Source organism: Anolis carolinensis, chromosome 6 (genome assembly GCF_035594765.1).
Source record: "Anolis carolinensis isolate JA03-04 chromosome 6, rAnoCar3.1.pri, whole genome shotgun sequence".
Taxonomy (NCBI): Eukaryota; Metazoa; Chordata; class Lepidosauria; order Squamata; family Dactyloidae; genus Anolis; species Anolis carolinensis.
Genome location: NC_085846.1, coordinates 42,455,754 through 42,479,070, shown reverse-complemented (window position 1 = coordinate 42,479,070; position 23,317 = coordinate 42,455,754). Strand labels below are relative to the sequence as shown.

General features: G+C 38.3%; 1 protein-coding gene and 1 long non-coding RNA gene across 7 annotated transcripts in view; one reads left to right on the top strand and one right to left on the bottom strand.

The window, feature by feature from the left end:
* The first annotated feature begins 28 nt into the window (after nucleotides 1–28).
* Nucleotides 29–5,850, top strand: LOC134292472 (uncharacterized). The gene is made up of 2 exons (XR_009999716.1): nucleotides 29–989; nucleotides 2,953–5,850. It is a non-coding gene; the product is annotated as an uncharacterized LOC134292472 (long non-coding RNA).
* The window catches only part of LOC100553063 (ankyrin repeat domain-containing protein 17), a 114,772-nt gene continuing 95,911 nt past the window's right edge, over nucleotides 4,457–23,317 (bottom strand). For 3 of the 6 annotated variants that reach the window (XM_062957510.1, XM_062957511.1, XM_062957515.1), the window contains exons 23-34: nucleotides 22,564–22,659; nucleotides 21,233–21,349; nucleotides 19,240–19,411; nucleotides 15,689–16,136; nucleotides 14,498–14,653; nucleotides 13,737–13,886; nucleotides 11,474–13,143; nucleotides 10,344–10,553; nucleotides 9,528–9,779; nucleotides 8,968–9,146; nucleotides 7,285–7,449; nucleotides 4,457–6,882 (exon numbers count right to left, since the gene is read on the bottom strand). In XM_062957510.1, coding sequence (XP_062813580.1) covers nucleotides 6,823–6,882; nucleotides 7,285–7,449; nucleotides 8,968–9,146; nucleotides 9,528–9,779; nucleotides 10,344–10,553; nucleotides 11,474–13,143; nucleotides 13,737–13,886; nucleotides 14,498–14,653; nucleotides 15,689–16,136; nucleotides 19,240–19,411; nucleotides 21,233–21,349; nucleotides 22,564–22,659 — 3,675 coding nt within the window. In that variant the 3' untranslated portion in view covers nucleotides 4,457–6,822. The remainder of the gene's footprint in view (nucleotides 6,883–7,284; nucleotides 7,450–8,967; nucleotides 9,147–9,527; nucleotides 9,780–10,343; nucleotides 10,554–11,473; nucleotides 13,144–13,736; nucleotides 13,887–14,497; nucleotides 14,654–15,688; nucleotides 16,137–19,239; nucleotides 19,412–21,232; nucleotides 21,350–22,563; nucleotides 22,660–23,317) is intronic. The other 3 variants (XM_062957512.1, XM_062957513.1, XM_062957514.1) reach the window with 2 other exon arrangements.

Below are 23,317 nucleotides of genomic sequence, written 5' to 3'. Positions count from 1 at the left end.
ATGCGCATCGCGACGGGCAAGATGGCGACCCACGTTGCGGCGGAGTTCTCGTGTTTGTAGTAACAAGCTGCCCAAAGTGAACAATTTTAGTGTTTAGAGATTGTGTATTTTTTTAATTGTATTTTGGAAGGCAGAATTGTAGAGCTGAAAAGGACTGGCCTCTTCCATAGATCTGAATAAAATCCCACATTATCTGCTTTGAACTCGAATATATGGCAGTGTGGACTCAGATAACCCAGTTCAAAGCAGATATTGTGGGATTTTCTGCCTTGATATTCTGGGTGATATGGCATCAAACTAAAATACTCCTGAGAGATGAAGTGAAAACTGGAAGTGGTGCAATGTGGTTTTTAAATAACAATAACAGAGTCGGAAGAGACCACATGGGCCATCTAGTCCAGCCCCCTGCCATGCAGGAAAATCACAAAGAAGCCCAGGAAGATCTGTTTAAAAGCTTCCAAGGATGGAGCTTCCACCACACTCCAAGGCAGAGAGTTCCACTGTTGAACAGCTCTCACAGCCAGGAAGTTCTTCCTAACGTTCAGGTGGAATCTCCTTTCCTGTAATTTAAACCCATTGCTCAGAGTCCTCAGGCCCTTCCACACAGCCACATAACCCAGAATATCAAGGCAGAAAATACCACAATATCTGCTTTGAACTGGTCCACATTGCCATATATTCCAGTTCAAAGCAGAAAATGTGGAATTTTATTCACCTGTGTGGAAGGGGCCCTAGTTTCCAGGGCAGCAGAAAACAATACAGCTCCCTCTTCCTTATGCGGTCCATTGACATATTTATATATGGCTATCATGTCTCCTCTCAACCTTCGTGCCAGCAGGCTAAACATCCCAAGCTCTTTAAGACGATCCTCATAGGGATTCATGGTCTCCAGGCCTTTGATCATTCCGAGTTGCCCTCCTCTGGACAAATTCCAGCTTTTCGATATCTCTTTTGAATTATGGTTTCCAGAATTGGACACAGTATTCCAGGTGAGGTTTGACCAAAACTGAAGAGGCACCATGACTTCTTGATCTAGATGCTATACTCCTTTTGATGCAGCCCAAAATCCCATTGTCTTTTTAGCTCATGTTGGCTCATGTTCAACTTGTCCATGAAGACTCCCAAGATCTTTTTCACACGTACTGTTGTCGAGCCAGGCATCACCCATTCTATATTTTTGTATTTTGGTTTTTTCTGCCTAAGTGTAGTGTCTTACATTTGTCCTTGTTGAAATTCAAGGATTTCCTCAACTGTTGCTTACTTTGAGTTGGTTGCTGAAATTCCCACTCCTATAGATATGAAGGCTGGGAACTGATTGGGTGGGTGGGTGGGGGTGAATTTTCATCTTTCCGTAATTCTCATAGCTAATTGTGGGAAGATAAGTGATATCTCATTATTTTTTGTGTCTGCAATTTATCCAGGATTAAACTGGATAAATTGGCTTGGGGTAGTCTGTGTAGAATTAGTTTGGGGTGCTCAATTCTATCATTGGTTGTGACAGGACTCCAGCTTCATTTACCACCCCTAAAGCTTATCTTATAGCGGTAATGTGTGCCAGTGTAGGCACCAAAAAGAACCCTTGGAGAGGCCTGGCACTATACTACACTTCTGCTATGCGTGTAATAGGAACAGGCCTAGGATGCTATTAATTTTCCTCAGCGCAAATTGCCTATTTATCTCTATATTAACTATAGAAAACACTTAAATGCAGAACACAATGCATTTCCTGTTTATCATTTGTAGTTAACAACTGCCTTCTTACAGTTCAGACCAGATCATACCAAAATCTTTAATCTTGCAACAGCAGCAAAGAGATTCCTTACTATGTTGAACTTCCAGCCAACAAGCAATGACATTTTTCAAGTTTCAAGTCATCTCTGACTTATGACAACCTTATAATGAGAGTTTCTTGGTGCCTTTGTCTTTCTCTGAGGCTGAATGTCACTTACTCAAGATGGATTTCCATGGCTAAGTGGGGATCCAAACCCTGGTCTCCAGCATTGTAGTCCTATGCTCAAACCACTCCAAATTGAGAGCACTTATCTGGAAATCTAAAATGCTCCATTTTTTTTAAAAAAAAAGCATACACATAATTTATAGTGAGTAATTGGATCAGTGTTGTTTACCCAAACTTTGTTTCATCAACAAAATTATAGAAAAAATGTCTATAAAATTACACTCAGGCTATGTATATAAGGTGCATAGAAAACAAAGAATTTTGTCTTTAGACTTGGGTGGCATCTCCAAATTCTCTCATCATGTACTTGCATGATTCTAAAATCCGAAAAAAAATCTAAAATTCAAAACACTTCTGACCCCAAGCATTTCAGATGGACACCCAGCTGTTGTCACATTGGATCTAAAAAACATTTTTTAAAAAAATTAGTTTCAAGTGAAACATGGAATATTGGTTCAATCCAAACCTTCATATATTATGCATTTGAGAATAAAACTTTTTTAAAGTTTAAATTTCAGGAAAAAATATTTTAGTTTGCTTTAGTAACAAAATACGAATTGGAGCATTTCATGAAAAATTAATTTTGCCTGGTAATTCAAAATGATGATGTTTGTCTTTCATCATCAATCAGTGAAAAATCTCAGACCCAATTAGGTGGTTGTACCCTTTACTCCCAAGGATCCCCAACTTGGCAGAGGGAAGATCAGTCTGGCTATAATCTAGCCATACTATAGGGCAGGAATGGGCAAACTTTGGCCTTCCAGGTGTTTTGAACTTCAACTCCCACAATTCCTAACAGGCTGTTAGGATTTGTGGGAGTTGAAGTCCAAAACACCTGGAGGGCTGAAGTTTGCCTATGTCTGCTAGAGGGCAGCAGGTAGCTTGTCTTTTCCCTGCTTTGCCCAGGAACAATCTTCTCTAAAGATGGCAGTATAGCCTTCTTGTATTCTTTAATATTATAACCTGCCTTCCTCTCTTTGGACCTTCTTTCCTAGGGAGATCAAACTGGCTCCCCATCTTCTGGCAGACATTCGTAAGTTGTTCGGGTTTTTGTTCTTTCCTTAAATGTATATCAAAACAAAACCAGAACAGTTTTACAGTAGTTTTTATTTATTTATTTATTTATTTATATATATAACACCTTCTAAATCATTTTAGATAAATTGCAGTTTTGAATTTTTACCTTGGACTTTTTAAAATTGCTTTGTTTCACCTTGAGTCAGTTCTGTAAAAATGGCAGGATATAACTGAATAAAACATGCCTGGAAGGTTCAGGACCTGCTTATCTCTGCGATCGCCTCCTCCCCTATGAACCCACATGGGCCTTGAGATCCTCCGGGGAGGCCCTTCTCTTGTTCCCCGCCTTCATCTCAGGTGTGGTTGGTGGGGACGAGGGAGAGGGCCTTCTCGGCTGTGGCCCCTCAGCTCTGGAACTCCCTCCCCAGGGAGATCAGACTGGCACTTTCCCTGTCCACCTTTCATAGGACCTTAAAACATGGCTGTATCGATGCACCTTCGAATGAATTGTTCTAGTTAGATATTAACTTGTCACAATTATTGCATTTTATCAATATCCCTCACCCTTGTTGATTTTAATCTTGTAATCTTCCCTGATTACCCTATATTATTATCCTCGAGTCTCACGTAGAATCTGCACAAGCTCACCCTTACATATTTGTACTATGCTCTAGGTTTGAAGAAATGGATATGTTTATGCTGTTTTATGCTGTGTAATGTTGTTTTTATTGTTTTATGTTGTTTTAAATTATAAATTACGACTCTGTTTTAATGTATGATGATGCTGGGCTTGTCCCCATGTGAGCTGCCCCGACTCCCTTCGGGGAGATGGGAGCAGGATATAAAAATAAAGTCATTATTATATTATTATTATTTAACTGAAAATGAACATTTTTTCAATCAAGTTTCATGTTGTGGTGTTTTAAAAACCCAATACTGTCTTTATCCCTTTTCATTGTTGGTAGAAATGTATTTTACATTATCAGTGAGTTAATTCCTTGATTTAATTTGTCTTCTAGGACTTTTGCTCAGATAATACTTATTTGAACTCTTAACTTGCTGGTACAATTTGCTTTATGGAAAGTTCTTAAGTGTCATTAATTCTTCAAATGAAGCCATTGGTTTGAAATGTATTTCTATACATTACTGACTGGGTGGGACATCAAATAAAGCAATACACTACCATTCAGATGTTTGTGTGAAATGGTCAAAAATAGATTATTATTATTATATTTATACCCCACTTTATCTCTCCCACACGAGACTTAAAGTGGCTTAATATAAAAATAGGCTTGTTATTAATTTCTACAACATGTAGGACCCTTGTTACAATGAACACCAACACCTCAGAAGTAACGCAGTCACTTTTCATTTCCCAGTTATCTTATTTTCTAAATAAAATGAAAAAAAAAAGATTTATCTACAAAGATTCCAAGTTGGTAGAAAATAAAAAATTTAAAAATAGAGAAGACCTCAAAGGTCTCAAAAAGAACACGTTCCTTATTTTTATTGGTCATGTATGCATTACATTTGAAATATAAAAAAGTGTTCCAAAAGTTTTCCTAATACAGACCCTCTTATCACCCTCCACCTTGATATTTAGTTTAACAAGCCTTATTCCATAAACAAGACATGGGGCATTCCAACCTGTTCTCCTATCAACAGTTTTGCTTCCAACTCACCAAAATACACATAAGCTTTAATAAGAAACCACATCCTAAGAAACTTAGCTCACCTGAACCTATTCGTTGTAATAAATACTAAGCAGCATCTACTCCACCAAAGGATTATTTTAAGGAAGCAAAAAATAATAATCCTCATTAGCTGTGGAGGGACATAAACTAAGGGGAGTGGTAAATGTTATACAAAATATTTGAACAGCATTATTCTCCACTCATTAAAGTGCTGAAAACTGGATTTTTCTCTTTTCTAACTCTTGTTTTGGTTAGGCATTCCTTTTTTACTTCAACCAATTTCAATTTTTTTTCAGTAGGAATAGTGACAATTGAAATGTTATTTTTATTTTAAGAACACTAATAGACAATGGCATGTACACAGACCATCTGGTATAATTCATAAGCCTTCCAAAATCTTTAAAGATGCATTTAAAAAGCTGCAGAGTTCTTTGGGAAAAATCATTTTTCTTGCTAGCTCTACATGTGAAACAGCAGTTCTAGAGCTTCAGTGTTGCAATTGAGCTGCTCTAGGTGATCACAGAGGTTTCATTCCACTAAGTCTCATTTTCAGCCAACTGAGGCTGCAATCCTATCATCAATTGCCTGTAAGTCCAAAATGCAATTAGATTTACTTTTGAGTTTGATGTATACAAGATTATAATGTAACTCTATGGAAAAGGGGTGATTCAAGTGATACTGTAACATTAAACGAAATTTCAGTTCACTTTCTGCCAACTAGCAAAAGAAAGAGACAATGGGCTGTTTGTATCCTAACATGCAATACTAAACATGAGTAATAGATCAGTTTATAAAATTTAAAAATACATATCACACATTCACAGACATATCAGTTATAAGTAGGGCCTTGCGTAAAGATAATGAAGCGTCATCGGCTGGCACGGATGCCTCTAAAATCTGCTCTAGAGCTAGACAGCTTCATTCCTAGGTAGAATTATTATGTTTCCATTCCAGTCAAACATACAGGTGATGAAAATTACCAAGTATGTGTTTACACATCTTTAACTGGAATTTCGTTAATCAAAACAACTATGCAGTTTCTCTTTTGGAACAGATTACTTCCTGGCTTGATTCCTCAGTATCTTCTGAAAAATGCTTGGTTTTGGGACACTTCTGTTAGCAAAGTTCTTAGCAGATGCTGCTGCTGGACATGCTCAGTTCATTGTCATGGATACAAAATAACATATGGCAACAGTTACGTGACATAAGACTAAAATCCAAAAAAAAAAGGCTATGCTTAAATTCATTACTGGGTTTCATTCAGTTTTATTAGCCTATCTTTGTAGAAATTCATTTAGCAAGAGCCCTCCAGAGCTGCAAAATCCATTAAAGAACAATGAAATGTACTGATAGCGAGGCAGGAGTGGGGTGGGAGATTAGATTTTGATAGTGTATGAAAGTTGCAGAAATTAGGTTTGTGTTTGCCTTTTGACTTGTTTATAAAATTTGTAAAGGAGCAAAATATCTACTTCTTTAGCTTCATTTTCATGTTAGAAAATCAAATCAAATACATGAATAGATGTTGAATTCTATAGTATAAAGCTGTGGGGAAAATCCATAAATAATGCCCATTTTATGTTGTATGTAAAATTACACAAGTAGAAAAAAGTTATGCTTATTAATAGTTTAATGTATGAAGGAAACATCCAGACCGCTGTATATGAAGATACATCTGTCACATTAAAGTCTACATTAAGTAGAGCCTCTATACTGACATACTGAAAAGATTTACTTTCTGCTTAGCCATTTCTGTTATGTAAACAATTGTACATTTATCTGCCATTCTAAAACTTCAGGATCAAGTTTACATAATTTTGCTAAATTTCTGTGTATGCCCAGAAGCAGCTTACAGTACTAAAAACCAACCAGCCAAAGAACAGCTTTAACAGAAAGTTTTGTCCAAAATTAAGAATAATCATAAGGGAAAGGAAATGAAACTAAGAGAGGCTAAGTTGAACCGTATGATGGTAGGGAATGGGCAGTCACAATGTTCACAGAAAAGGGTCAGTTAGTACGTTCTTCTGCGAAAGCCTACACACTTCAGTCCAGAACAACCGAAGAATGATCAGAGAGCTGAGGAAAAATTGGTTCTTTCGTTTATATTTTGCCTCTAAGCCAAAAGAAAACCTCTCGGCTGTGAGCAGTGATCCCCATTCAGCCAAGCTGGTTCATATGCACACTGTTCATGTGAGGTGTCCACGTTCCAGTCCATACCTAAAGGAAAAGGGAAAAGGTTTTAAGCTCCGGTGTCTCAAATGTATATAACATCTCACTGCAACAAAGTCCTATTCTGCTTGGTTCCACATTTAAAAATACACAGTATGCCTCAATGTAAATCATCTTGGATGTGCAAATGATTCTGACATTTCCCCATCCCACTCTTGAGACTGCATTATGTGCGTACACCACCACAAATAAAAAAATCAAAAACTTTTAACAAACTAGAAATAGTGCTTCAGTGTTATGAGTCCAAAGCATCCGGAGAGCACCAGGCTGCATACCCTTGCCCTACAGTATCTCCAACATTCTGACTCCAGGGACTATATTGTAAAAATCAAGGGTTGACAGTCATCAGTCCATCCAATTTGTCTAAAGCAGTAAGATTTTAAGACTTACTGTCTGAGGGCCATTATTCTCTGTAGAATTTGAAACCATCTTTATCAGTGAGTTCCAGGATGGGTCAGCAGCATGAGGTCCATTAAATACAGGCCCTCCAGCACCATCTGCGATGGATGCAACAGGAGGAATCATTGCATTCCCATACACGGAGAAAGGCATGCCCTGTCAGGGAAAAGAACAAGTCATTCAATATGTATTTCATACAAATATTTCTGTCATAGTAATATAGATTCACGTTGCCTCTATGTTAGGAAAATACAATTTTCCATTCAAGAATTCCAAAATGAGCTTACTCTGGTGGATGGTAGGTAATTTTTATTACCATTTCCCTGAGAAATGTTATGAAGTATAACTGGCAGATAATCTGAGTTATTCTATATCAGGGTGGGCACAGATACAGGGGGCACTTTTATGCCCTGGGACCCTACAGATCCTGCAAGGACTATCCAAAAAATTAGGTTTTTTATGTTAAATAGTACATGCAGGCTTTGAAACCTACTGAAAAGGTAGGCTTCTAGGAGTAGGAATTCACCCTCTGTTTGGGGATTCTGGAAGTATGAGGGAGTGCAAATTTTGGGGGACTACATACACCAAGTGCACACTTTTCCAACCCTGTTTTAAATGATCAAATTGTTCACATTACACTTTCTTTTTGCCATGCTGCTCTTTAGATTTGCTAGTGGGCAGTTTATGATATGACTAACAGACCTTATTCAGCTCTAGAACTCTGCCAGAACAGCCTCCTCCCTGTTGTCCGTCCAGTGGCAGCTAAAACCTTTATTTGGGTGGGTTTTTAGAAAAGAAAGGATATTTGAATTTTAACAGTTTTTAATCGTTTTAATGGATTTTAATTAACTGATTTATTATTTTAATCTTTGACTATTATGGATTTTAAACTGCACTATTTTTAATGCTATGAGCTGTTTTGTGTTTCGATTATTATTATATATATAATAAATAAATACTTATTTATAATAATTACTGCAAATGCAAGTGTTGCTTGATTATTTTTAGCACTTTAGACTCTTTCCAGATATCTTGGCACTGGCATAACATCTGTTTGAAAGCTGGGTCAGAGAGAGAAAAAACAATATGGTACACCTAGAAAAGTGGATCTGAGTCCAGAAAGACTTCAGGGAATGCTCCGGAGGAGAAAAGTGTGGGTTCTTGTGTGGATTAAAAGGAACAATGTTATGTTTTGTGGCCTGGACTCATTTGAACAGTAGTTTCCTTCTGCTTTTTCATCTTTAAAAGCAAGCCTCGACCTTTCCATTATTATTTTTTAAATGAACAAAATTGTATACAACTAAAAGTTTATCAGAAGAATTAAGAAATATAAATTGACATTCTGAGGCTGAAAAATAAAAAAGTTGGAAAGAAAAAGGGCCACTCCCACTTCAAATGCTTGTAAAAAGAGAAATCTAGTCAAGGAACTGTACTAGGTCAAATGCCTTGCTCTTTGTACCAAAACCTGCACAGAGCAACAATATGCTGTTCCTAGGAATCAGAATTTGACTCATATATGACCTTGGTATAAACACAAAACTTGTATAGCTATCTACATTAAACAGCCAGAAAGAAATCACAAGGTAGCACATGTCCTGCCCCATGACAGTATATGAAAGAGTTTTTAAAGAAGATAGATGTATCTAAAGATTGTTTTCAGCAAAGCATCATTACCCCAACTTTAGGGAAGTCCATATATCCTGCAGGAACATGTTGATGGAATGTACCAGAAGGAGTTACAATTCCTGTGCTGTCTCTCTCCATTGCTTGATGTTGTGAAAATACACCTGGATCAGACATTGGCCTGTGAATCATATGATTTCCCATTCCACTGTGACACCAATCTACTTTATCTAACAAGAAAGAAGTGGGTACATCAATTAGTAGCTCACTTTTACCTAAATTATTCAGATATGGCAGGAAAAAGTTATTGCTAGATAGATAATACCAATGTTTGGCAGAATGATCTGGAATTTAAACAAGTGAAAGCAGATTGGTTTTGCTCCAGTTTTTTTGTAATGCACCACAGTGTAATATTAGTTTTTAAAACAATAATTTAAATATTTAACTTTAAATGAATCAATAAACAATAAACAATGACGGTGCTATGGAACAAATACAATTCTTGCCATTCCTATGCCTTCGCTGCCTTCTTGCCATTCCAATCAAGGCCTTAGCTGCCCCCTAACACAGTAGCAGAGGATGATACATAAATGTGTACAAGCAATACCTACCACCTTGATTTCCCCCTATCCCTTCGAAAGACCATATACCACTGTGACCGACTGGGGTGGCTAAGTTGCTGCCTATAACAGAGGGCGTCGTTGTTCCAGTTTGCCTGATACGTGCAGAACGCTCAGTTCCAATTGGGACAGGGACCTTTCTGTCCTGAGACACACTGTTGGGCTTTTCTGACCCGAGGGAAACAGCCGAAGGTGTTGGGGAGGGTGCTCTAACTCCCGCAGATACTGGCTGAGCAGGGGGCTCTAGAGAAAAAAGAGTATTTAAACACATTAGAGAAGTTCAACAGTTCTAACATTTCAAGAAGACAGGCTTCCACCACAATCTACACTTACAACAGGAGACTGAACCTCATTGGCTGCTACGTCATGATCAAAATCCACCTAACCATGTTCTACCCACCAAGCTGAATGCTGGGCCAATTATTTCAGGTATTCACAACTGACTTTCTAAATGTACAATGGGAATAATTATTGGAAGGATCTTTTTGGCAGAGTGCATCACAAGCACAGTTGTCAGCATTCCAATTTCTAAGAAAAAGGGAGAGTTTAATCTGTCAGCAAACCAAACTGTATGTTCTGTAAAGATTAAATTAAATCCTTTAATAGTACAGAATCAGACAGGCTATACTATTAGGCTCTAGTGGACATAATGGAGGCATGACTGTAACCATTTCAGTGTAAAAAATATTCCAATCAAAACAGAGCCAATGAAAAAGAAGTAATTCTCTCCTTCTGTATGGCACCAATCCGGGAGATCTAATAGAATGTTGGAATACCCAGAGTTACAAATACTTCAACAAAACTCACCATTTGATGCAGAGGAACATGGAGGCAAAAGGTTGAGTGGGGAGAAATGCTGTCTGTTAAAATTAGCAGCTGCCGGTGCTCCTCCAAGAGGTGTTCCCGGTGCATACACTTGACCACTTGAAATATTTGAGGCAAAGTTGCCCAAATGCGTAGAAGAAGGTGTTACAGAACCATATGGCGAATCCATGCTGACAATACCTATCAAATGATCTGCAAAATATTAGTTCTACTAATAATGATATAAGTCCACCTTCTAGTTCCATTTAAAATAATTCATTAAAATTCATTAAATGTGTTTGTTCTACCTGGCACTAACAACTGCACTTAAACCCTAGTTGCAAGTACATTTAAACAGGATACCTATCCAAAATTATATTGTGAGTTCCCTTACGTCTTCACAATCTCAAGATAAACTAGAAGTAGGGTTGGGGTTGAATCCTGTTTCATCTGTTTCATTCGTGGTTTTGTACCGTTTCGTCCATTCAGATTGCACGGAACAGCACAACTCCATGGGAACAAAAAAACCAGTGAAACCAATTTTAAAATCAGCTGTTCGGCTGATTTTCGTCACTTGGCTGCAGGCCCTGGCTCACTTGAACATTTAGCAAACAGTTTCTGTGTCAACTGAAAAAGCTTTTCTTTGTGTACTTTTCTAACTTGGCATAAATTGTACAAAATGTACAAAATAAATCTATTGAAAGGAAGGGATCTTATGAATTTACTAATCCAAACATGCAAAATAATGAGATAATTTGTCATCTTTCCATGGTGCTCAATGACACTGAGTTATAATTTCTCTATTGATATTCAACTAGTTTACATTTGTACAGAGCAGATCAATTTGTTGTTGAGGAGAAAGATGAGTTGTGAGAAGGAAATATGAAATATCTGATATTCTGTGCTCCAGCTAAGCCTTTCTTCCATGAAAAAGGTTCCTACTGCAGAGAAAGAATACCTCTATCCCATCCAAAAGTTTCAAACTACTGGGAAACAATATGCAAGAAATACACAGTAAGATCAAGTTATACTAACCAGATTATTTAGTATCAAGTACACATAAAGATACATAAATTGATATATAAATTGTGTGATAGTATTGTGAAGCAAGAAAAGAAAGTGTAAATATTCACCTGAGGAATTTGGAGCTGGTCTCTGCAGTGGGGGCCTAAAACCTGGAGCTTTGGAAGTATCTAATTGGTGTAATGTATCTGGGTTTGGCAGAAATGAAGATTTTCCAGGTATAATGGACTCTGGAGCTGTCTGAGATGACAAGACAGATCCACCCCAGAAGGCATGAGCAGAAGCAGGGTTGTTTTCAAACAGTGTGCTGAAGGGTCCAAATGGTAAAGCAGCACTGAAGTTAGTGGCCATAGACTTGTTTGGTGGGTGGACTGAATTTTGAGAAGCACTTTGTGTACTTAAGGTAGAAGGAAGTTGCACTGATGAAGGAACGCTATGGGGTCTTTTTATGTGGTTGACATTAAGGACGGCAACTGAAGAATTCTGGACAGGAATGGAATTCTTGTGCGTGGGATTTGTCCCATGGGAAGGCAGCCGGATAGCGGGGCTTTCCATTTTAACTGGAGGAGGTTGCTGAGGAGCTGCCACTGATGCTTGAGGCAAAAGATAGTTTGCTGGGGAATTCACAGGTGCAATAGCGGGAGCAACTGCTGGGGCAGAAGAACTCACTGCTGCTAAGTTTGGAGGCACAACCATTCGAGGATCTTGTGATGGAACCTGAGGCTGCTGTAGAGGTGGCCTCGCTTCTTGAGAAACAGACCTGAGAGGCTGTGGCTGAGAAGGGTGCTCTGAAGAAACACCAACAGAACCACTGCTTGATTGCCTGTTGCTGGCCAGATTTGCTGCTTCGACTGCTGGAGGGCTCCCCACTTCCTGATCAGAGGAAAGCACGCCTTTACTTGGAGAACCTGTCACACATTCTGAAGGACTGCTTCTAGAAGCTCTCACTGGCTGGGCTGGTGGAGAAGGGGAGGAAGTGGACGACACGGGATAGTGCTCTTTGGCAGTAGGAAAAGGATATGTGGCATTGGTAGGTGTTGTGCTATTGTTGCTTGCTGTGGTTGCTATTGTGGTCGTGGTGGTACTGGATGTCTTAACTACAGTGACAAACAGCTGCCTTCGAACTGAAGGTGAGCTGGGGCTGCCACTTGCAGAAGAAACAGGCACAGTAGACACAGCTGAACTCGTGGTAGCTGTCGGACTGGATGTTGAAGAACCCACTGAATTCACCTGAGAACCACTGCTGTTCTGATTGTTATGGCGAGGCACCGTGTGAGGCTTAGGTGAGTTGGTTGCTCTTGCAGGGCTCAGAGGTCGAACGGGGAAGGGGCCCCAGGTGGACTGGGCTGGTGGGAAAGTTCCTCCAAAATGAGTCATAGGCAACCTCGGAGGACGGATCTGTTGGAAAGTCTGAGCAGCAAGCAAAGCATGTGCAAACTGGGGAGGAGGATATGCTAATGGCAGAGAAACTGGAAATCCAGGCCGCACATTATTCACAGGGTTTTTGACTGTTTTGTGAGTAGATACGGAACAAGCAGCAGGCACGGAAAGTGCTGTGGAAATCTGAGGTGATGATGAGATTGCTACTGTGGTTGCCTTGCTTCCGTTTACAGAACTGTGAGCAGTTGCAGTGGCGGTATGTATTGCCATCCCCGTCTTGGGGTAGGCTGCAGAATTTTTCAAACGATTCTTTGGAATGAGCTCATCAATTTCCTTGTCTGGATCCTTAATCAAAGCATTTATGAGCTGTGTTGCTTGTCTTGTTGATTCAGTGCCTCCCCTATTAACAGAATTGAACAAACACATGAGGACCTGACCACTGTTTTCTCATTTACAAATACATTGACATTTTCCCACATATTAAGAAAATGTACAAAATGAATAAACTTTGAAGAAATGAAATTTAACAGCTTTACAGTATAGTATTTGTAGAATAATAGCTTTTTTCTAACAACAATCATCCACAGGACTGGAACCAAAACAGAGCCAGTGTGAAACAAGCAAAGAAGTATCAGCATACTCAGGTGAATCTTGAAATATCCAGAAGTATAAACTGAAAGAAGGAAAAGAAGAAGGAAAAAAGCAGGGAGGACTGAGAATGCCCACTGGCTTTCAAGAACTGCCAAATGTTATTGTCAACTGGAAACCTGGAGAGACATTACTGGTCTGCATGAATCTCATATATGTCCTGGAAGAGTACAAGAGTACTGATCCACTAGTAGCAGCTCATAGATGCATCTCTTCTGCTAAAGACCAACAATATACTATGTTTAATTGCAGCTCTTACAAACGTATCTATAAAAATATTCAGAAATCTGTCTCATTTAACATATTATTATGACAGCTAAAATAAAAAATCTGAATTTGTATTACCTTATTGTTATGATTCTGTCGCCTGTTTTGTCCTTTTGCTTATCAATGTCTATGTGCGCTCCAGTGAATTCTCTGATAGCATTAATATTACAACCACCTCTTCCAATTACTCTGGAAATAACAGTCGATGGAACAGAGACCTTCTTTGATCTAAAAAAAGAAAAACTTATGAATATCAAGTATAATTGTTTCAATAAACTCCAAGTTAGGCAGAGATAAGTAAGGAGCGAGGTAGGTACATAAATCATGATGAACAGCAGGCTCTTGTATCAAGGAGCTTTTTACATGCAAGTAAACTCACAGAATCACAAATTTAGTGGGCCAGAAAGGTACATTCTTGTACATTCTAAGAGTTTGTCCTTTCCAGCTAATTTGTAAGTGCAAAGAAAGGCTGCAGCAATACATGAAACTAGGAATTGAGATTTCAGGGCCAGACTTAGAAAGTTGTGGACAACACCAAATACTGAAGCACTTTAAAAATGCCCATCTTCTATGAAAAAGGCTGACAAGACTGAGTAAAATCACTAGCATGGGAAGGATATTCACCTTCTGCTTATCTGGTGCTGGCCTAGAAAAAGCTTTGATATTAATCCATGACTTGAAATAACAAGCTGAGATATGTGTACATAAAACAATGCATACAATTACCAGCTAAATATGACGTTTTGCAACAATATAAAACAATACTAATGTAAAACCTTTGAAAAGGAGACTGCCACTGAGGAAAATGAAATTGATCATAGTAGCAGAATTTCACTTGCCTTCTTACAACCTCCTTCCACCCTTCTTCCCTCTTCTGACCACGTTTAGGGCTGGCTAAAGTGATTTTTCCATTAGGAGAGGAGAGTGGCGATGGACAAGATTTTGTGCAAGTAGATAAGGAATTATTCGTGACTTCTGTAATGACGTCTGACAACCTTTCACAGGAAAGGGGGTGGGTTGGGAAAAATAAAGAATTGCATGTTAACATAGTGTTTATAAGATCAAAATACAAGACAAATGCAGGCACTTCCCCCTGGTCTACTGAGTGGCAGCTTTAACATCAGAACACTGGAATGAATTCAGTAGACCAAATCCAACAAGAATATACGGAGTTGATCCAATAAAATAAATTAGAGTTTATAGTAATGAATAACTTTCCTCCCAATGATTGTATTGTGTCTGTCTAGGGAAGACTAATGTTGGATTTAGTCATATGGTTTTTAGAATACAGCTACTGAAATGAATGGAAGCCTGAATCCAAGCAATTACATTTCCCTCAGGCTCAAAAGTCAAATGAACAATTACATGAAAGATACAATTTAATATTATTTGTTCAGGATAAAAAAATCAAGTGTGCTGTGTTTACACTTAATTATATTTTGACATTAAGTCCTGATGACTGATCTCAGTATCAAAGATTCACAGAAAAAAATGCACTAGATGATTACTAAAAACTGCCAAATCAACCTAAATTGACAACATATGGGGGAAAACCCATATTTTCCTTTAAATTTTCTTGCAAATGATTCACAAATCTACCATATTTCACCATGTAATAGTCACCACCATTTAATAGTCATCCCTCTTTGACCAAAGGGGATGGGTGCACAAGCAAGGGGGCATATCTGCTACCTTTCCAGTTACAGGGCTTCACTTGGCTGCTGGTCAAGTTAAGTCTTGTAGTTGGAATTTTTCACCACATAATACTCACACCCCTATTCTTAGGTAAAAAAGGATAAACAGTATGACTATTATGCAATTAAATATAGTAATCAATAAAATAATGCATGATAAAGAGGATAAAAGTCACAAGGGTGTCCTAAGAGATCAGAAAGTCTTCTTCAGAACTCTTTCAGGCAGATTGGTTTACAACTCCCATTATCTTCAGTCAGCATGGCCAAATGGGACTTGTAGATCATGTTATTATGAAGGCTGTGTTAAATGAGGAAGCAAAAGCCTTAGATGCTTACTTGACTGAAGATTTGCCAGAAACAGCTTTCCGCTCTTCCTTTGGGAAGGTGACCAGAACTGAGGGCTGCTTCTTGTTGCTCTGAGCAATAGGGGCCATTGTAGAAGATTGGCTGTCACTTTTGAGGCTGCTGTTACTGTTGCTGCTTTCATCACTACAGCTGGAAATCCTCATGTTGTCGCTATCACCACTCTCGCTGGTACTACTGCTTTTTGATTCACCATTCATTTTCTCTGGTTGAGAATAGGAGATTGGGAGTTGCTCATCAAAAATAATCTGAACAGAATCTTGGTTGATTTTGTTTTTCCGGCTTTTCCTCTTGGAGCTGCTAGTGGTGACAGTATTTATTCTTTTTCCATGGGAACCTGCCAAAGTTGTCCATGTTGCAGATATACCTATGGTGGTGATGGTAGTAGCACTGGGCGGTTCTGTGAGGACCTCTGGCTCATCTATTTGAGAAAAATAGTTCTATTATATTACCGGCCCACACAAATCTACAGGAGTCATTTATGGAGTAGTGGCATCCCATAAAATTACATCATATGTCAATATCTATTTGCAGGATACATAGGGCATAAAAGCATGCAGTTCTATTCCATCTCTAACAGTAGTGTATGTTAACAGGAACATGATACACAAACATCCAAACAAACAGTACACTTGGGTTCAGAAACTGATGGTGAAGGCCCAATTTACCAGGCTTTGCAAGCAACTCACATTATATAAAAAAAACCCTCCTCTGGGGAAAAACCCTTGAGCCCTTTACTTGGGCTTAAGTCCAAGCTGCCAAGTAGGAAGATAACTGGATGTTGCCCCTCTTGACATACATATGTCTAGGCAAGATGCAAGCAGAAGCAGCACAACATTCTCACAAATTCCAGCTGTAGGTAAAAATAAAAAAAGTTTCCATGAGAGGGTTTAGAAAGCAAAATGTGTGAGGAACCTGTGGACAAAAGTATTTTATATTTAAGAATATTGTGGCACCTTAAAAGTAAAGCTTCAAGGCTCTTTGTTTATATTGGAACCTCCCAGGTTATATAAACACACTTTCATAAACAGAAAGGATTATTTGCAAAAGGATGATGACAGACTTATTTGGGTGAGTATGTTATCATGTATTCACATAGTGAAATCTGGTTAGCTAGAGACTAAGACTCATTATATCTGTTCTATGTAAATTCCCAAGTTGATCTCTGAAGTGGAAATTGGTATATTTGCTAGGTGATTCTGACAGAAAATGTAACATAAAGGTAAAGGTTTCCCCTGACGTTAAGTCCAGTCATGTCTGACTCTGGGGGTTGGTGCTTATCTCCATTTCTAAGCTGAAGAGCCGGCGTTGTCCGTAGACACCTCCAAGGTCATGTGGCCGGCATGACTGCAAGGAGCACTGTTACCTTCCCGCTGGAGCGGTACCTATTGATCTACTCACATTGGCATGGTTTCGAACTGCTAGGTTGGCAGAAGCTGGAGCAACAGCGGGCGCTCACTCTGCTCCCGGGATTTGAACCTGGGACCTTTCGGTCTGCAAGTTCAGCAGCTCAGTGCTTTAACACACTTCGCCATAACATAACATAACATAACATAATGCCAAAATCAATTAGACTATGTTTTGCATACATATATAACAACTGGATCTGTCTTATGACCAAAATATTACTATTTAGGTTGTTTTTAGTTTTAGGCATCACATTCATTTTCTATATCGTTTTTCAGATGGCAGGATAATAATAAAGTGGGATATTAGAAATTATAAATGTCTTATAGTGAAATGGCAGCAATATTTAATTCTGTAATAATGGCTGTTGTTTCGGGAAATCTCAATAACTATTTGGAACTGAGAAAGGCAATTCTTATCATTAGTTATGACATTTACTTTGCAAGCACACCTCAGTTAACAAAGCCTCTGAGAAAGAAGCTTATTTTTACAATGCCTTTTGCAATTATTTATTTATTTATTTATGGCTCTTTTATCCCGCCTTTCTCAACCTGGAGGGGACTCAAGGCGGCTTCACAACATGGGCAATGCCTTTAAAAACATAGTACAATAAAAATAACCATACCAAAGCAAAGGAATAAAGAAGAATAAATGACTGTAGGTGGTGACTGAAGAGAAGAAATAAGATGAATACAGATCGGAAATCCACACATACCCCCTTTCCTCCCTAACCCCCTAATGTACCCCCCCTATACCCCCCCAGACATACCCCTCCCCTCCCCTTTCCTACCCCAGAACCTTTCAACATACCCTTTCCCTCCTCTGGTCTCAACCTTTCCTCCCCCAAACCTTCCCTTCCCAACGCCCCTCCTTTACCCTCCCCTTGCCCCCTTAATATGTACTGTATAACAAAATCACAATAAAAATTAATTGAAATGTGAAAAAAAAATAACCATACCATTAAAACAATTAAAGCATTTAAATCCATACAACAAGTTAAAATCACGTGATTCATAGGCGTAGTCCGGGCTGTTCCATAGGACAATTACACATCTTTCATATCTAATTATTGCACTAGATTTTCAAAGGCTTGGTCAAAGAGCCACGTCTTCACTTTTTTGCTGAAGGTCAGGAAGGAGGGAGCTTATTTAATCTCTCTGGGAAGGGAGTTCCATAGCTGAGGGGCCACCACCGAGAAGGCTCTGTCTTTCGTCTCCACCAATCACGCCTGTGAAGAAGGCGGAGGCGAGAGCAGGGCCTTTCCAGATGATCTTAAACTCTAAGATGGTTCATAGAGGGAGATATGTTCAGACAAGTAAGCTGGGCCAGAACCATTTAGTGCTTTATAGGCCAAAGCCAGCACTTTGAATTGTGCACGGTAGCACAATTTTATGTCTACCTAGTCTTCCATTTCCTCTTTGTACTCTGTCTACCTAAGATTTTTTAGCAGTATCAGCACTGGGAGAATGATGAAGGAGGTCTATAAATACGCAGTTTTAGTGTTAGGTTGCAGAAACAATGTCCATAGTAAACAATACTTGGAAGCCTGAGCACAGAAAGAGCAGATTCTGTTCTAGCCAATGCAACGGTATGCCTCCTTACAACAGGAAAAGTAAACAAAACCTTCTCTAGAATCCCTTAGTCAGCATCTATGAACAGCAGAACAGGTATAAAAGGCAAGAACAGATGAGCCACACCATCTCCTCTTAGCATGTTACAAAAACATAGATCTACATGTTTGGCCTTCAAAGGGGAAAATCATCCCTGGATGCATTTTTCAATTTCTATCTTCTAAGTTTGATCAATGTTAGCCCATAATCACATGACATTTCTTCAATAATTTATCCTGACTTTGCCCTGACTTGTTGTATAGTCATAGAATCATAGAGTTGGAAGAGATCCTGTGGGCCATCCTGTCCAACCCTCTGCCAAAAAGCAGAAAAATCACTTTCAAAGCATCCCCAAATACAGTCTGGTTGATAGGATTAATGACCAGTTTAAAGATAATTGTTTTGGAGCAAAACACAGATGCTAAGAATGGAAGAACATAAATGTTTGTGTCCGGAAGAATTTTTGCAACTTACTCTGAGTCTACAGCATACAAGCCTAATTCTTACCTTCAGCTTTCAGTTTTTCCTTTTCTTGAGCAGCTTGTAGTTCAAAATTTTCTTTGTTTTTTGCCTCTATTTCTTCCAACTTCCTCCTCTGTTCTTCCTTTTTCTTTCGTCTCTTCTCCTTTCTTTTCTCTCTTTTTGCAGCGAGAGCCAGCCTTCTACTTTCTTCCCTTAGCTGCAAGTTAAGATCATTCAAAGGCAATCAAAGGTAGCTATGAAACAACAACTAGATCTTGTATACGTAAGGCCACCCCTGGCTGGGCCTTTCATTAAACTGAGAATAATCAATCCAAGTTGACTACTTATATGAACTCTCAGTGTTTATGCAAAAAAAATATCCCACATATCTGTTAGCTCACACTAAAGCTACATATGTATCGTGAATTTTGTCTAAGGCTATTTAGATTAATGTATTTTAAGCAACACTGCCTACCAGAACAGAGGTGAAATCTACTGGCTCACAAATTTTATGTGATTTGCTAAATATTTTCTTATTCAGTAGGTCTACAGGAGGGAGAGGTTCAGAATTGGGTTTCTTTGCAGGTCTCTTGTATGTGTCACCTTTGACAACTTGAATAACAAGTGATTTAAAACAGAAATTAGAAATTATTATGCATTCCCTTTCTTAGTAATTTCAGGGGCATTTCCTCTTGGTAGAAAGTACAGTCCTTTTTCAAACATTTCCAAAGGGTCCTATGGAACATGCTAGTTTCTGGTTGAAGCCTAGGGAAGTTCAGTTTCCAAGATAAATACAGTCATGAGTACATCAATGATGGAAAATATCTAACTACAAAGCAAAAGTAAAGCAGCAAAGCGGAAAGGAAAACATCATCCAATTGGTCTTAAAATATCTAAGCCTGAAACTGGAAATTTGTAGACGTTCTTATAATGCAAAATGCTAACTGGTTTTGCCCTGCTCTAAGAGGTATGTGTTTTCATCAGGATGCAAAGAATGCCCCATCCTAAAATTAGTGATAACAGAAATTCAGGGTTCACATTATCCAGTTATTTGGAGTCAAACAGTTCTTAAAAAGCAGTTGCCAAATAGAGGCAGAATGAGTGTCCTCATTTAACAACTACAAAGAACAAGTATGCCAAAAAGCAACATCAGCCTAAGAGAAAACTACACTTGAAATTATGTTCTGAAATGCTCCGTATTTGGATGTCTGGCCAAATATAACAATTTGGTTAGCTGCTTCATCTCAAAGTATACCCTTGGTTACACAAAATCACAAAATAAACAGGGCTTACTGGACATTAGTTCTCCTTCATGATCACCAATGCTTTGTCTGGGTTTTTTGTTTGTTTCCATTTGTATGAGATCCAGTGCTTATCCAAACTGTTTGGATTTACTGACACAAACCCTGGCTAGACAGAATTAGCAATACAAACCCATTTCCTGGTAGCACAACCAAGTATTTTTCCATGCTGCTGCCCTGCCCACAACACTGCTCCTAAGGAGAGAACTTAGCCCTAAACTAGAAAGACAGCAGCAACTAGATTAGTCACCACTTTACTAAGAGTCCAGGATTTTGGTGACTACTCAGAACAAGGAGTGGCTTCTGATCTATCAGAAAAATAGAACATTCATTGGGTAAGAATTCTGTCTCTGTTTCAAACAAGACGTCATCCATGGAAACATAATATTTAAAAAGAAGAGCATAAATCTTCCCTTCTGAAATATCTTGGTAGCCTGTGAGTGCTAATTCTAAAGTATTGTGGGGAAAACCCTTTATTCAAAAGCAGATTCTTCTAAGATGAAGCTCTTTGTTGTGAATTGGATCCTGTTGCAGGAAACAATTTTTTTCACTCAATACTAGCACTCCAACTATAGTCATGTCCATGCTATAATCCATTCACCAGAATGTCCTTTGCAAAAGGACCATGCCATAGGTACTTTTCTGATAATGATTACATGATTCCTTAACTCAAGGCTTCTATAATTTTCATTTTTTTTAACCCAGAGATAATTTTTAATCAAAAAGTTATTTCTTACCTTCTCTAAATCCAACTCCTCTAAAAGAATGCTTGCATTTTTATTTGCTTCAGCAGCCTGTCTGTCTTTGGCTTGAACAATTGATTCTATACAAAGATGGCACTTTTTCAACATTTCCTAAAATAACAATATTTTTTAAAAATCACATTTTTGAATGAACATGAATATAACCAAAGATGCAAATGAATCCCTTGGCTCCTTTGAGATTGAGAGAAAGACAGTTTTACTATAAGATTTTGTGGACTCTAGTCCACTTCATGGAGTGATGCCTCTGTGGGTTGTGATGGAGTGACAACTTCACTCTCAATGATTAAGGAACTTTTAGTAGCTGTGATGACAAAGAGTATTTCAACTATGTGTGATGTACCAAGAACCCATTTCTGAGCATTCTGCTCACAGTTACAAAGTAAGTTTCTCATATGTGTTTTATTACAACACTTTTACTGTACTTCGACTTGTATCGATGCACGAGACATAGACATTTTTCCTTTATTCATATGTTCAATCATCACTGAGATTGAACTTGTTACTCCATCAACATACCCACTCATTTTGCATTTCTATTACAGCACACTCATCATCTATATATATACACACACACACACACACACACACACACACACACACTTGTCCAAAGAAGCTTGACTCTATACACCTGATTAAGTGAAATGGAGTCCATGAAACCTTATATTACAAATTTTGCTTTCTCAGTTCGTTTGAAATGTATTATGAAACAGATTACTATGGTTTTGAATAGTATTAGCACAACCAGCTAAATAACAGACTTAAACACTCAGCAATGAAATGATATAGAATGATGGAAGCTCTTTATGACTCCAAATGTAGAAGGTAAGAGTCCAAAAATCCTTAAGCTGGATTCCAAGACTCTGGTATTAGTAGATGATTAACTGCTAATAATTGTAGGCTCATTGTGTAAGGGGAAATGTGTGTGTGGCAAAGGGAAAAACAGACAACAGAGCACATAAAGCAAAGTTTCTACATTAGAGTGTTAAGAGGGTTATATCGGACTTGGGAAAGAGGTGGGATGCATGGAAAAGTATTGTGAACTAAGGCTTCAAGCTATAACACAACAGGATTTTAGATACTTTTTTAAAAAGGTTTTAATTGGTTTAAAAATAATGTTGAGGAGCTGCAATATGTAACTTAACCGTTCTTTTTCATATTTCTTTGAAGCCACTGTCAATGAACTAGTAACATCTAACTGTTATTCGAAGTTGAGAACTGCAGGATTTTAATAAACAGCTACAGAGATTTCATAAATGTACAATAAAACATGTGTTCTGAGGAATGAGGAACCAAAGGATTCTTACCTTATCAGTAACTGTTGCTATATATCTCATACATTCTGAATCTGATGGGAATTGATTTACCTCTTTTACTAGATAGCGTACAACCTTCACATGGCCCTAAGAATTAAGTTTCCAGTATTAGTCCCTTTCAAATGAAGACAGATTTCACATTTATATTCATCCATGATAAATATCAGACCTATAAGTAAACTGAGCAAAAAGTCCTCCTAGTCACTGCTGCAATGCTGTTTCCCCCCAAAATCCCCAGTTAGTATAGAAGCATGTCAACAAAGCAGATCTGTACATCTGGGGAAGATCAACTCTTATCCTCTTTGAATAACTCATTCTGTGGGAACCTGAGTAAGCCCAAAGATTTTCACTCGATTTGGTGATTTCAGAACTCAATGCAGAATTAACTGTTAGTACTGAAGCCAGTTTACACTTACACTGCCTTACACGGAGTCAGATCAGATCAACAGTCCATTTGGGCAAGTGTTTCAGAAAGGGTTTTTGCAGTCCAAAAAGTATGTCAGGGATTATATCTGGAATTTCTTGTCTGTAAAGCATGTGCTTTACTATAAAAAACCTTTGGTCCTTAGAATCTGAACTGTCCGATCATTATATTATCACTATGATTATCTCTAGAAGCCAAGTATCTATGAATATCACAATATTTTACATTATTTAAATCTGTAACATAACATTCTTACATGTGCTTCATGTGGGGGACAATATCACAAAGTTAGAATACAATCATATGACTATCTGCTCAATT